Here is a 14,366-nt window from a genome sequence, read left to right on the forward strand (position 1 = left end):
GCAGAACAGGAAGCAGAGACAGAACCGCAGACTGCAGCGCACAGAGATGACTTCCTAAACACACACACATTCGGCTCTTTCACCAGAGAAGCTCAAACACATCCCCATCTTACAAGACGGAGCTCGGGAAGCTGATAAATGGAGAAGCAGCAGCAGCATCATCCGTCGGGTTCAGAGAGTCCGGTGCTCCCGCCTGTCGCGAGAAAACCGCGAAACCTCGGAGTAAACCCTGCATCTCGACAGGACAGCGTGGATTCATTAGACAGGTGTGTGTGCTGGTTTTATCCGCACATTTATCATTATAATGTGAAATTTTTCATTAATAAAGCTGTTTTCGGTGTGCACGCACTCCATACCGTCGACATCCCTGTCGTGATATACAAATTACACACGTATTGTATGTATATTGTTTTATTATGTACATTATATACTGCACAGTACAGTTTATTCGTGCTCTCTCTAAGATTAAAACTAAATGCTTTCTGTTCATCCTAAACAGCATAACGTAACGTTACATCCTCCCATCCTCATGAAGATGGTTACCGTTATTATCTGTTTTTGTGTAAGAGCCTTTAAGTAAAACATTAAGATAGTATCAGTTAAACAGAAAGGATGGAAGTAGTGATATAACTTCTATGTGTTGTTGTGCTTTTAGGTAATGAAAGATCAGAGTGTGTGTGTGACACATTTCCCTGACCTCATATCGCCATCTGTCATATTCAGTCCACAGGATGTCAGCACTGTACATAACACACACACACACACAGAAACACACATCAGACAGCCATGCCAGTATTGAGTATGTAGTTGGATGTAATCACAGATTATGGCAGATGCATTGACCGAAACATTTGTGTGAGTGTGTGATGATGTGTTTCTTTTCTCACTCAGTCCTACTGGGTCTCATGTGGAGTGGTGTAAACAGCTGATAGCAGCCACTATCTCCAGCCAGATCACCAGCGGAGTCCCTTCAGAATCCATTCACAGGGAATCTAAGGTTAGCATATTTGGCACCCTACATCAGATCTCCATTGAATAAATATAGGGTGATGTATAGTTAGTTGGTCATCAATACATCAAGATAAACCCATACAAGTGTGTAATGGGGATTTCTGAACATGTTTTTGTGTCAATAACTAACTGACCGTAAGTTGGTTCTTAAATAGTTCACAGACAAATAAAGAAATGTACTCGCAGATTATTCCCCTGAAGTTGTTTGAAACCTTTAAGAGTTTCCTCTGTTGAACACAAAATAAGAGGTTTTGAGAAATGTTGTAAACCGGTAACTATTGGCATTAATAGTCGAAAAAACAAATACTATGGAAGTCAATGGTTACCTGTTTTCGACATTTTTCAAAATATCATCTTTAAATAACATCTTTTTGTGTTTGACATTTGGAACAAGTTGAGGAGGATTATTGGAGGCGGACAGTATTATAAATATTAATTTCATTTGAAAGTATTAAGTTTTTTTTTCATTATTTATTTTGTAGATTGTCTTTAATTCTTTATAAATTAAAACAAATGTTAAAATGATTTCAGTTTTACTGTTTTTATTTACCCTCTTCTGGGTGAAAACAAACTCAAATGCATCATAAAGAGAGTTAAGCTTGGAAACACTGTGTTCCGAATGAATGTTTTGTTGAGAGTTTTGTCTTGGAGTGAGCCATTATGATTGTGTTTTTGATTGACAGATTGGGAAGAAGATAGATACTAGGGTAAGGGTGACGGCGGTTGGTGTTTTTCAGTTTGCTTTAACCACTGCTCTGCCCTGCTTTGAGCTGTTAATTAGAAAATAAATATGCATACAATTCTTTATATCTACTGTTTTTGCACTGCACACATAGCCTACTGTAGTTTGCTTTACCTTTGTGTGTGTTCTTTTTGTCTTCTGCACACAGTCTGTTTGTACAGTAAAATGTTTGTCCATTGTTTATAATCCCTTAATTATGCTTCATTGAAGTGTGAATCTTATCCAGAAATGTCATTGGTCGTGTTTATTTTCATATTCAAAGCAATAAAAAAGAAACTCCTATTTGCATTAAGGCTGTGTTTAGCCATGAACGGGAGTAGAGCATAACAAATGGCTATTATTGTAATACATATAACCGTTTTATATATTTAAAAAAGAATTCTGTGCTTGAAATAAACTGTTAAGGGTTACAAATGTCTATTATCCTCACAGATGTCAAATTTATTTGATCAAAAATAGTTTTGAACTGGAATATTGTGAATATAACACTTTTTTAAATGTAATGGTGATGCTTAATAGCAATATTTCTTTTATTGTATCCTGATTTATCCTCAAACATGAAAACCATTTTTAAACAATCTTTGAACCAAAATCTTTGTTGAAGTCTACAAGAACAACATTTATTTATTTGTTTGTTTAAACAATAGTTAATACTTAACTCTATTCCTCATCTTGATATTTGTAACATGTATAAAACTAGTCAGTTGCTATTTATTTAACATCTAAATGTAGATTTTTCGAAATAAAATAATACCTAAAAATATCTTGACATTTTTTGTTCAGATTCAGTCTAATCTTTGTCTGTGTGTTTGTATAGTGTTCTCACGTGTTCATGAAAGTGTGTGTTTGTGTGTGTGTTTGTAACTCATGTTTGTCTGATGTTTATGTGTGATCTCCAGGTATCCAAGAGGCCAAATTTCAGGGTAAGGCTCCAGAATCTACCATTAGCACAGATCTACTAGTGTAGTAGTGATGGTTGAGCAGCTGTATGCTTTCTGTTTTCTCTCTGCCTCTTCAAATCACACTTCCTGTCTCTGTGTGAGGATTTGACCTCTTGGCCCTAAAGAGGAGCTAATATTTTCTGCATTCTTTCCCATTCCTTTTTCCAAAACTGATGCTGGAACTTTTTTAACAGTCCTTGTCTTTCTCCTGTGTTTCTTCTTTTCTTCTGCTCCTCATGGGTTCTGTGTTTGTCTTGCGGATGATGCTCAGTCTCAGGACTCTGGTGAAGATGGCTGTCAGTTTGACAGTGATTGTGAACTGCCGTCTCACACTTCGGCAAGTTTCTCTGGCTTTAAACTTACTCTAACTCTACTCTTTTTTTCTGCTTTACTGCCAACTACCTGGTTTATGATTTAAAAATGTTTTGTGTTTTATGATGCAAAATAGATTTTATGTGATTGATAAAAATGCAATCAGTGGCCACCACCATTTTGAGAGCCTAAAAAATCATATAGAGGCAAAACAAAATTAATTTTTTCTTGATGCTCCTGATGATACATTGAGGTCATATGGAGCAAAGCCAGTCTATGCAAGAAACTAAATATCACAGCAGTTTTACTTTAAAGTAAAGTAGCACGATAAAGTCCTTGAGTGTTCACGACTGTCACATACTGATGTTCTGCACATTTGAGTACAAACTAGTTTTAACAGGAGCCATGGGTGTTAATGTAGTTTTGCTTTTAAACAGTTGAAGACAAAATTATTAATCCTACTGCTAAATTAGTTTCTTTTTTAGATCTTTTCCAAGTGAAGTTTAAGCACATTTTTAAACATAATAGTTAACAAAATGGTCTTTGCCGTGATGACAGTACATTACCTGACAAATGTCTTGTTGTCGATCCCAGCTGTAAGAGCAACAAATAAAAACCTGACTTCTAGTTGATCATTTGGAAAAGTGGCAGAAGGTAGATTTTTCAGATGAATCATCTGTTGAACTGCATCCCAATCATCACAAATAGTGCAGAAGACCTATTGGAACCAGCATGGACCCAATATTCACAGAATCAGTCAAGTTTGGTGAAGGTAAAATCATGGTTTAGGGTTACATTTAGTATGGGGGCATGCGAGAGATCTGCTGAGTGAATGGCAACATGAACAGCCTGAGTTATCAAGACATTTGTGCTCCCCATTACATTACAAACCACAGGAGAGGCTAAATTCTTCAGCAGAGTAGCACTTCTCAAACTTCAGCCTCTACAGCACAGGTGTCAAACTCAGTTCCAAAAGGGCCGCAGCTCTGCACAGTTTAGTTCCAACCCTAATTAAACACACCTGATCAAACTAATTGAGTCCTTCAGGCTTGTTTGAAACCTACAGTTAAGTGTGTTGGAGCAAGGTTGGAATTAAACTGTGCAGGGCTTCGGCCCTCCAGGAATTGAGTTTGACACCCCTGCTCTACATCAAAGTTCCTGAAAACAAATATGGTCAAGATGCTCCAGGATTGTCTAGATTGTCTGTTTCTGTGTGGAGTTTCTCCTCGTGTTGGCTTGGGTTTCCTCCGGGTGCTCCGGTTTCCCCATGATAGATTGCAGCTGGAAGGGCATCCGCTGCATAAAACATATGCTGGATAAGTTGACGGTTCATTCCTCTGTGGCGACCCCAGATTAATAAGGAGACTAAGCCGAAAAGAAAAGGAATGAATGGGGTAAGATGGTGGAGGAGACATTGAGGATGAATCCAAAGAATCTTGAACTCTGGGAGTCCTGCAAGAACGCTTGCTTTATTATTTGAGGCATTGCCGAGATGTATGGATGCAGTGCATTAATTAGACCTGTATTAATTCTTTTTCCACTGCACCATGACTTTATATTCTATAATGTACATTATTATTACAAGTTATTATTTGTTGTTTCTAAAACTTGGATAGACGACAAGACTTTTATCAGGTAGAGAACATAATATATACATTATATTTCATTAGTTATTTTGCAGCATACTAGTATTCAGCTTACAGTGCAGTTTAAAGACTTAATTGAATGGGTTAGTTAAACAAGTCACTAGACAACAGAGTTTTTTTTGTTCTGTAGTCGATCAAAAAAAAAAACATTCTTAAAGGGTAATATGTGTGTGTGTGTACATATTATAAGTCCAGCACTTCTCAAAAGAACATTCTGTGTTGTTTTTATGTTTCATAGCAAGTATTCAGGGATGTACGACGGCCGGCCCCAATGGATGAAGTCCCATTGGTCCCTGGAGAGACAATCAAAACCACCGGTATGTTGGATGAGTCTCTGTGACTCTTGTTTCCTGTTTCTGCTTGTCTGGTGGTGTTGGGTTCCATCTGTTATCTTCTGTCTCTGCAGTTAAAGATGTGATGTATATCTGTCCTTTCACTGGAGCCGTGACCGGCACACTCACTATCACAGACTACAAGCTCTACTTTGTCAGTCTAGAGCGGGTACGGAGCAGAAATCATTCTTTTGTTCTCTTTGTCTATTTTAAGATCAGCATATTGACTTGTGTTTTACTCCATTCATCTTTTTGCAGGATGCACCTTTTATTTTGGATGTGAATCTGGGTGCAATCAGCAGGTTGGAGACTATCAGTGTACAGAGTCTTGGAGAGAATACCAGTGGCATGGAGATCGTCTGCAAGGTCAGAGGCACCACTTTTAATAATAGACAGAGATTATGGTAGATTATATTCAGTGCATACTAGGGATTGTAATTTATGGTTCGGTGTAACAACAGCTTTAACCCAAAAATGACTGGAGTGTCAGATGAAGATGTCAGAGATTCAATCAAAGACAGTTTACTGAAGATAGTTTGCAGTTTCATCAGCAGAGTCCGTAGGCTGCTCTGCTTACAATTTCAAAACAACAATTACACTGTAATATGCATCACTAACTGTGTCATACATACTGTATAGGTGTTTTAAACTGAAACATGTGGCAAATTCCCACATGTATGCACACAATTCTGAACAATATCTCCAATGATTATTTAGGCGTCAAGCATACAAAGGTCAGACATAACAGGAGGATATTTCTGTGATCAGAAAGATCTGAAGTGAAATTCAGCTCGCCTTCATGTCTCCACTGAACAGGCTCACAAACACAAAGAATACTTACCTACTTCAAGGCTGTTCTGCTTTTTCGTAGGCATCTTATCAGGATAGTAAAATAAACATAGCAGACTAATACAGAGAGAGCTTCTCTTATAACAGAAACATTTAAATAATTAATTCTTTCACACCGTAAAATTCACATCTAGTCACAGCTGTTCCAAGTACCATCAAATGTCCAGTTTCACATGAGAGGTTTCTGTGACGTCTTAAATAGACCTGAAGATCCTGAGGAAGCAATAACTTGGCATAAAGAAAAAGCAATGACACACATATCATTCCAGTTTTACTCTGAAGAGGGATGGATGGCACTTAGCTTGTCATATAATAGGCTTATTTCACATGGTCGCCATTTTAAAAAATGAAAGCAAGACTGCGGTGGGAAGAAATACTGAAGTATAGGATCAGCACTGTAAACATTGCAACAACATGCTGTGGATTACAAACCTCCAGCTGTTGCTGCCATTTCGTATTTCATATATGGTGCACTAAAAATCTAACTAACAAACTGTTAACTTTAAATTTGTAAGTTAGGTGGACATATTTTTTAGTTCAGAGTTGAATTTACTTATAAAAACGATTTTACTGCATGTTTGGAGCTGTGTGTTTAATGAAAGTAAAAAAATCAGTTGAGAAGACTTCGAATTTTGATTTCTTCATTTGAGCATTTACCAGTGTGAAAAATAAAAAGTTAAGGTAACTTAAAAAAATTAAAGCAACTGGCTGCAATGAAATCTTAAGTTTATTAAGCTTTAAGCTTCAGTTGAAGTGAAATTATTCCATAAAGTACACTTGACTTAAAACAGCCTTTTCAGTCAACTTAAAAAAATAATTTGGCTCAACTTCAACCACTGAAGCTTAATAAACTCAAAATTTCTTTGCAGCCGGTTGCTTTAAATTTTTAAGTTAATTAAAGCTTTTTATTTTTTAGTGCGTAAACATCACTTTAATATCATTCAGTTACTTTTAGTTAAAACAACTAAAAGCATATTAGATATCACATATAAGCATATGTCTTTAAGAGTAATATGATTAAGCGTTCTCCTAGACTTCAGTTTATGGCACCAGGTAAAACACTGTAAGGATGCTTCCTTGCTTTAGCCTATGTAACTCAGTGAGCGATAAAACAATGCAGTCCTCTGTAGCACACCCTCATGTTGTCTGTAATAGTGTTGTCCCAATAATGAAATTTTAAAAACGTCAATTTCCCACAGCATTGAGCGCATTCTTAAACACCGCTGATTTGCCATATTATTCACCAGTGTTCAACCGAAACAGTCGTGAAGGCCATCAGATTACCGCTCTCCACCAAGTGTAAACACAGATACTGGAGCATTTTAAAGCCATCAAGATCAGTGGAGTCATCAGCGGATTTCTGGTGAGCACTGGTAAACACAATGGCAAATCAGCGGTGTTTAAGAAGACGCTCTACAGCGATTAAATGTTAGCGGGAAATTAGCATTTTTAAATTTATTTCAGTACCGAAATTCAGTATCGTGACAGGTCTAATATAGTGAAAGAATTAGTTCATTAACTTGAGTTTAATAAATGGCATCTAAAACAAGTGTTTGGGATAGAAAACATTAGCTAACTAGTGCCTATTTATTTAACTAAGCTGAAAATTAGGTTTGATATCCCTTTTTATTTTTACTATCAATTCAGAACAGACCTTCGGGTCACTCGGAAGGTGGTAAAAAGAATGAAAAATTTGTGTCACTTTCTCTTTGCTGATAAGATATACAGCCAGATACACAATGTTTCTATGTGACTTCAGACGATTCTTCCAGGTTTCTTCCCACCACAGCCTCAATTTTGCTTTTAAAATGGCGGCCGCATAAAATCAGGATGCAGGACTGAACTGTGTGTGTGTGTTTGTTGGCTACTTAATATTGAGGAAAAGCCCCAATCAGAGAGGCGATTGTCTGATTGGGGCGATTGTCACGATTGTCTCCGTGTTCAGACGTCTCCGTTTTCCCCCATCCACAATTAGACGGAGCAGCAGCGTTTAAGAATAAACACTCGAAAACTCCGGCATAGTGTGGACGGATGGCATAACCGTAGCAAAACTTATGCGTTTTCGAACTAATACGCATTAGTGTAAACAGGGCCTGAGTTCATCAGGTGTAAATTTGCCCTTATGTTTTACTGTAGTACTTTGTTGTGTGAGTTTTTTTTCTCTTTTTCTTCTTTCTTTTCTCATTCAGTTTAGTTATTTTTTTATCATGCTTCTTTGATAATATACATTAATATTTAGTTTAATTGTTTATTCTGTTAGTCTCTATCAGTGATTTTATAAATTTCCCGCTTTATTTTCATTCCTTTATGGGTGGAACTGGGTTGCTATTGTTGTTTAGTTCTAGTTTGGCATAAAAACTGAGAAATGAAGATAATGGTTGCTCTTTATTGTTCGTTTTTTTTTTGTAACACACCTGACTGTCTAATAAAGCATATATTTAAAAAAAGGTAATAATTTGGCATGACACGTTTTCCAAAACATAGTTTTATTTTTTTCTCTTTATTTGAAAGTGTTTACTGAACAAATTGTGCCTTTAAATTTAATTCTATAGTGTCATCTACTAACACATTGCTGTAATAATAATGCTGCAACTGAAAACAGAGCCCATAATAAGGCATTCAAATTCATAATCATAATTAAGACCTCACTAAAAGTTCATATAAAATTTGATGAATATATAAGCTATTATAAATATTTATAGTCACACAGTCTCTATATTAACAATCTGTGATCTGTCTCAATAGGATATGAGGAGCCCCAGGTTTGCTTATAAAAAGGAGGAACAGAGTAAACTGGAGATTTTGGAAACGTTGACAAAGTATGCCTTCCCGCTGTCCAATGAGTTGGTATGTCATGAATCCACACAGTGCAGTGATTGGCTGCTAGATCTGTCAGTAATTGACTAATTACTCCAGAGCAGCTGGTTCATGCTTTTTGTTTTTGTTTTTTGTCCAGTCCCTGTTTGCCTTCCAATACAAAGAGCAGTTTCCAGAGGATGGATGGAAGGTTTATGATCCAGTGGCCGAGTATAAAAGAATGGTGAGACATGCACATTGCTGAAAAACAGTAGAGTTGACTGAATACATTGAATCAGAATAATAATGCTTCATTCTGCTTTCGTGACCTTTACTTTTTATTGTCTCCATACTGTCTGCAGGGTTTACCGAATGAGAGCTGGAGTATCAGTAAGATCAACAGTAATTATGAAGTGTGTGACACTTATCCTGCTCTGCTCGTCACCCCAACCAGTATTAAGGAGGACGAGATTCGACGAGTGGCCTCTTTTAGAGTCAAACACCGTATCCCAGTAAGTAAGAAGAAGTGTGCATCTGTGCTTTTCCACTTTTTTTTTATTTTACACATTCAGTCAAGTGTTGTCAGCACTTCATGTTAATTACACATCTGACAATAAACCCATCTGGGGAAATGAACAGAGCGCAACAGTTGGGTTCTAGAAGTAAAAACATGAATTTTTCTATAAATTGTTGTGAGCTTGAGGTTGTTAATTGATTATAATATGATCATTGAATCCATCTGTTTGCATGAATTCAACTTATTTTATTATTATTATATTAAAAACAGTCATGTATAAAGGCCCTTCTGCAGTGAGTGTAAAATAGTAATGTGAAGTGACAAATTGTGCTTTCAAGTTTAAAAAACATGAACCATTTTATCATCAATGACAAATTGATGCCTGCACATTAGGAGGTGTTCTGCTCGCCTCTGTTTTTTTTTGCGTATGCATTTGTCCGTGTAATTTCCAGTTGGTTTTAACCCCATCCACTGCACAGTATATAACAGTAAATTAAAATAAAGACTGAATACACCAATAACTATCTATATTTCTTGCTTAAAACTTTGACATATTAACCTTCTATAGCAGTGGTCCCCAACCTTTTTATTTCTGCGGTCCAGTCACTGATTGACAATTTTATCATATGACTGTACATAGATTGCTTGGCACTTTCTCAGAAGATGACAAGTTGACAAAGCATTGCTGCAACTCTGATACAAGTTTTATTTATTCATTCATTCATTTTCTTTTTGGCTTAGTCCCTTTATTCATCAGGGGTCGCCACAGCGAATGAACCGCCAAACTTATTCAGCATATGTTTTACGCACCAGATGCCCTTCCAGCCGGAACTCAACACTGGGAAACACCCATACACTCACATACACTACGGCCAATATAGCTTATTCAATTCACTTATACCGCATGTCTTTGGACTTGTGGGGGAAATCGGAGCACCTGGAGGAAACCCACATGAACACGGGTAGAACTTGCAAACTCCACACAGAAATGGGAACAGACCCAGGGTGGGCTCGAGCCAGTGACCTTTTTGCTGTGAGGTGATCGTGCTACACACTGTGCCACTGTGATGTTCACATACAAGTTTTATTAATGCAGAAAATTTAAAAGCACTGCAGTGTTTGGGTGTTCTGTGTTTGTCTCATATAATTAATCTATTCTGTTTTTATTTTATACAAAGTATGAAGCTGATTAGTCAGTTCTTGTCACATGACTCATGGTGCTCTTACGGCATTCTGAAGCACCCTTGAAGGAACGAGTGCGTCCGCGTGACTTGATTGAAAACAACGAACACGTGTGCGGAAAAGACACAATATGTAAACGGCCTCTAAAAAGCCTCCATCATTTGTGTCCTCGAGCAGTTGATCTTCTTACACAGACATGCTGGATTCATCTAATTTGTTGACAAATGAGTTGCAGATCCTTTCCTTGGTAGTTTGTGGGTCCTTCACTGGGCCTTTTCCCCTTCACAAAGAAACTTTCCAAAGACATCTGTTTCTTACTCATTTTGTTAGCTTGTAGGTTAAATTTAGGCACTAAAGTGACCAGGATGTAACCGAGAGAATGCAGTTATTTTTCAAACTAAAAATATTGTTCAGACTATAAATTAAAGATAATAAATAAAACAGAAAGACTTAATGATTTCTTGTGCGGCCTGGTAATAATTTGATCTATTAACAGCTACCGATCCGTGGCCCGAGGGTTGGGGACCACTGCTTTATAGGTCACTTATTGAAACTTTTATGATTGTCAACAGCGTCAATGAAAATCACTTCATAACTTTAGTCGAGATAATTGCAGAGTCATGTGTTTAGTAGTTATGTTGAATCAATGAAAGCAGTGAAATCTTTGGTTTATTCAACCACAGCTATGTGGATTTCCTAGGGTTTTTGTAGTGAGAGTGCTGACTGGCCTTGGGATGAGATTTACTACTGCTCAAACACCTGTGCTTTCCTGACAAGTTGTGCATCACATTCTCAGCTTTTGATCAATTGTGATTACAATTTCATTTTGATTAATCATGCAACCCTATCGTTTGTCAACTTTGTATTTTTGTACAGTTCTCATATGCTTTGCTTGTTTCAGGTGCTCTCATGGATCCACCCAGAAACTCAGGCCACTATAGTCCGCTGTAGTCAGCCCATGGTGGGCCCCACAGACCGCCGCTGTAAGGAGGATGAGCATTACCTCCAGACCATCATGGATGCCAATGCACAGTCCCATAAACTCGCCATATTTGATGCTCGGCAGAACACTGTGGCTCACAATCACAAGGTGAAATTTATTTTTAAATAGTTTTTTTGGAGTAGAGATGAAGAGAAAGGTTTTTAGTGTCTTTTGTAAAAATGGAAACTTTTTTTTGAGTAAAAATGGAAACCACAATTCTTCTCTTCTTACTTTCTGCTGCTTCGTGTCGCAGACTAAAGATGGAGGCTATGAGAATGAGAATTTCTACCCCAACATGGAGCTGAATTTTCTGGAGATCCCCAACATTCATGTCATGAGAGAGTCCCTTCGCAAGCTGAAGGAGGTGGTTTACCCTACCATAGAAGAACAACGCTGGCATTCGGCCATAGATGCCACACACTGGCTGGAGTACATACGGGTAAATAACACTTCTACATCATTTTTACCAAGTGCATAAATCCATTTCCTGCTTAGAGGTGTAAGATTACTGTAATCTGTATTAAGATTGTAACTGTTGTTACATTAATGCATGCTAACATCATACAACTATACAAGTATGCAACTCACTTTGCAGACAATAATCAAAAACATTTCAAGAGCCCGAAGGCATCACTACGTTATGCACTACAGTACAGGTCACCTTTATCAGGCTTGCGTTTCCACTGCCAAAAGGGTACTAATGGTACCCTTTTGGCAGAAAGTTTCAGACAATGTAATTTTTACTCGAGGAAATGTCACCGTAAAGCCGCACGAGTCGCACGAAGCACTTCTCACAAAACAGAGACTTTATACACATAAATACTTGTGTATAAATGTTCATTACTAACCTTTCTCTGAACATAATTTCATCATAACTGCAGATCAATGATATTCAACGAAATAGCCTACTGTAATGTTTGCGATGATATAAAATAAATAAATAAATAAAAACAACATATATGAACACATCCTTACACTCTCTGATATGTTACTAATTACAAACTACACACAGGATACATTTAGTCCTTTTTGGGTTCAAAAACAACACGCAATATAGCCCACAGTCAGCGCAAACCTCTCAAATGTGTCTTTAATTGTCAGCAACACATGTAATAATTACGTCATTTTGAGGTCATAATAGTCCAAAAGGTAATGATAATAGTTAAACATGGCAGTTTGTTTATGTTTTATGTTGCTGCTCTGTTTTTCCGGTTATTTTTCTTTGTTTTCTCGAGCTTCACTCTCACCTTTGTCCCTTTCTGAAATGATCGGATGTCAGAAGTGCTTTAATAATCACGTTATTAATATGAGCTCAAGAAGTTTGTTATTTTATTTATAGACATGCGGCAAGCTCTGGAGAAAAGTAAAACCGCTTGAACATTTAGACGGGCTCGTAAAACAACAGCATGACATGGTAGAATTTGTTCTTCTTGGCTTTGTGACTGTTCATCAAGACGACGACAAGATTTGTTAAAGCTCGGGTCGACTGTGGCTTGCTATTTTATATCTATATTATTACAGTGTAATGCCCCGGCTGTGTTTTTAAAAAATGGAGGTTCCTCCATTCTCCTGCTTTTGCGAGTGACGTATTTCTGTGAATCAATAGCGTTCAGCTGCACGTCTAGCTCCACCTTTTGGTACCCTTTGGTTCCCTTTTGTTTTAGGTACCCTTTGACAGTGGAAATGGCAATAAAGTGTACTAAACCATACCGTACCACTCAGTGGAAACGGACCAATAATGTTCCTAGAATATAAGCTATGAAGCCAAAAGCAGTATGGGTCCTGTATAGGGTTTTAATTTTGTATTAAACAGCATCACACAAACGAGAGTACAGTTTACAGTAGTTTTTTGCCACAAGATTGTCTGTTTTTGTTTTTGTTTTTTTGCCACAAAAATGATTTCAAACAGAGCCAAAGCAGAACATTTGTGCATGTCAAAGCAGCTCTTTTGTTATAATTCCTAAATGAATTGGTAATTGTTTGAAACATTTTAGCCAGTGATTCAATCAATTCATGAAGATTGAAGCTGAGTCACAAATGGCACACTAAACACTATGCAGTTATGCTCTTACACACTCAACAGCATAGTATATGTATGTAGTGTCGTCCCAAATGGAACAACAATGTTTTACAAACTAAGTGGAAATTCAAACTGTTTCCCAGATGATGTTTGATGGTTGCCAAATTAGTGAATTAAATTACCAAAGTACCAAATAATACCTGCCATTACTAAAACTGCATTCACCATCGGAGGCCTGTATAATCAGTCATATAGGAGAATTTGTCTTTCACAATCCAAAATAAATAAAGTAATTTAACATCAGCTCCGTTCCTTCCGCTACATGAGCAAATCAGCAGCAGTTGAGTGCGTGAAGTGTCCAACAATCCAAATTTCTGTTTACCGATTGAATAAGTGCATCATCCGGGTATTTAAAGCACACTTACTCTTTTTCTGTTTTCAGTATGAATGCACTACTTACACTATGGTGTAAAATTGTGCATAAGGATGCAATTTGGGATGCACATTGATTCTAAATAAATCAGCCATTTTGAACTAATTGTTTGAGTGAATAGTTCAATGAATCACTCCTTCAGACCATACTTATTGGCAGTTTCACTGTCATATTTATTGCTCCATGACACACCTAAACCAGCACAAAAACACACTCACAATGTATATATAAGATTTGGTCAATGTCCCACACTTTAGTTCCGCTCTGGTTTATGAGTGTCCCAGAAGAAAGCCAGTCAATTAGATGCTTTTAAAGACGTCAATTCTCTCTTGCTCTTTGCAGCTTCTGCTTGCGGGTGCCGTGCGGATTGCAGATAAAGTTGAGTCCAGTAAGAGCTCTGTGGTGGTTCACTGCAGTGATGGCTGGGATCGCACCGCTCAGCTCACATCTCTGTCCATGCTGATGCTGGACTCCTACTACAGGACTCTTAGGGGCTTCCAAGTCCTGCTGGAGAAGGAGTGGATCAGCTTCGGACACAAGTTTGCGGCGGTGAGGAATATCCCTGAAAAGTGAGGGTGTATCACTGAAAAGGAAACTCTATAT

At 37.5% G+C, this 14,366-nt stretch overlaps 1 protein-coding gene across 6 annotated transcripts in view; it reads left to right on the forward strand.

Moving 5' to 3' along the window:
- The window catches only part of mtmr1a (myotubularin related protein 1a), a 20,186-nt gene continuing 5,820 nt past the window's right edge, over positions 1-14,366 (forward strand). For 2 of the 6 annotated variants that reach the window (XM_009303060.5, XM_068222297.2), the window contains exons 1-13: positions 1-266; positions 892-997; positions 1,695-1,718; positions 2,653-2,676; positions 4,891-4,969; positions 5,059-5,153; positions 5,243-5,350; positions 8,579-8,680; positions 8,790-8,873; positions 8,992-9,141; positions 11,230-11,418; positions 11,564-11,749; positions 14,106-14,312. In XM_009303060.5, coding sequence (XP_009301335.1) covers positions 139-266; positions 892-997; positions 1,695-1,718; positions 2,653-2,676; positions 4,891-4,969; positions 5,059-5,153; positions 5,243-5,350; positions 8,579-8,680; positions 8,790-8,873; positions 8,992-9,141; positions 11,230-11,418; positions 11,564-11,749; positions 14,106-14,312 — 1,482 coding nt within the window. In that variant the 5' untranslated portion in view covers positions 1-138. 6 annotated transcript variants of the gene reach the window in all.

The sequence above is a fragment of the Danio rerio genome, chromosome 7 (assembly GCF_049306965.1).
Source record: "Danio rerio strain Tuebingen ecotype United States chromosome 7, GRCz12tu, whole genome shotgun sequence".
In the NCBI taxonomy this organism is placed as follows: Eukaryota; Metazoa; Chordata; class Actinopteri; order Cypriniformes; family Danionidae; genus Danio; species Danio rerio.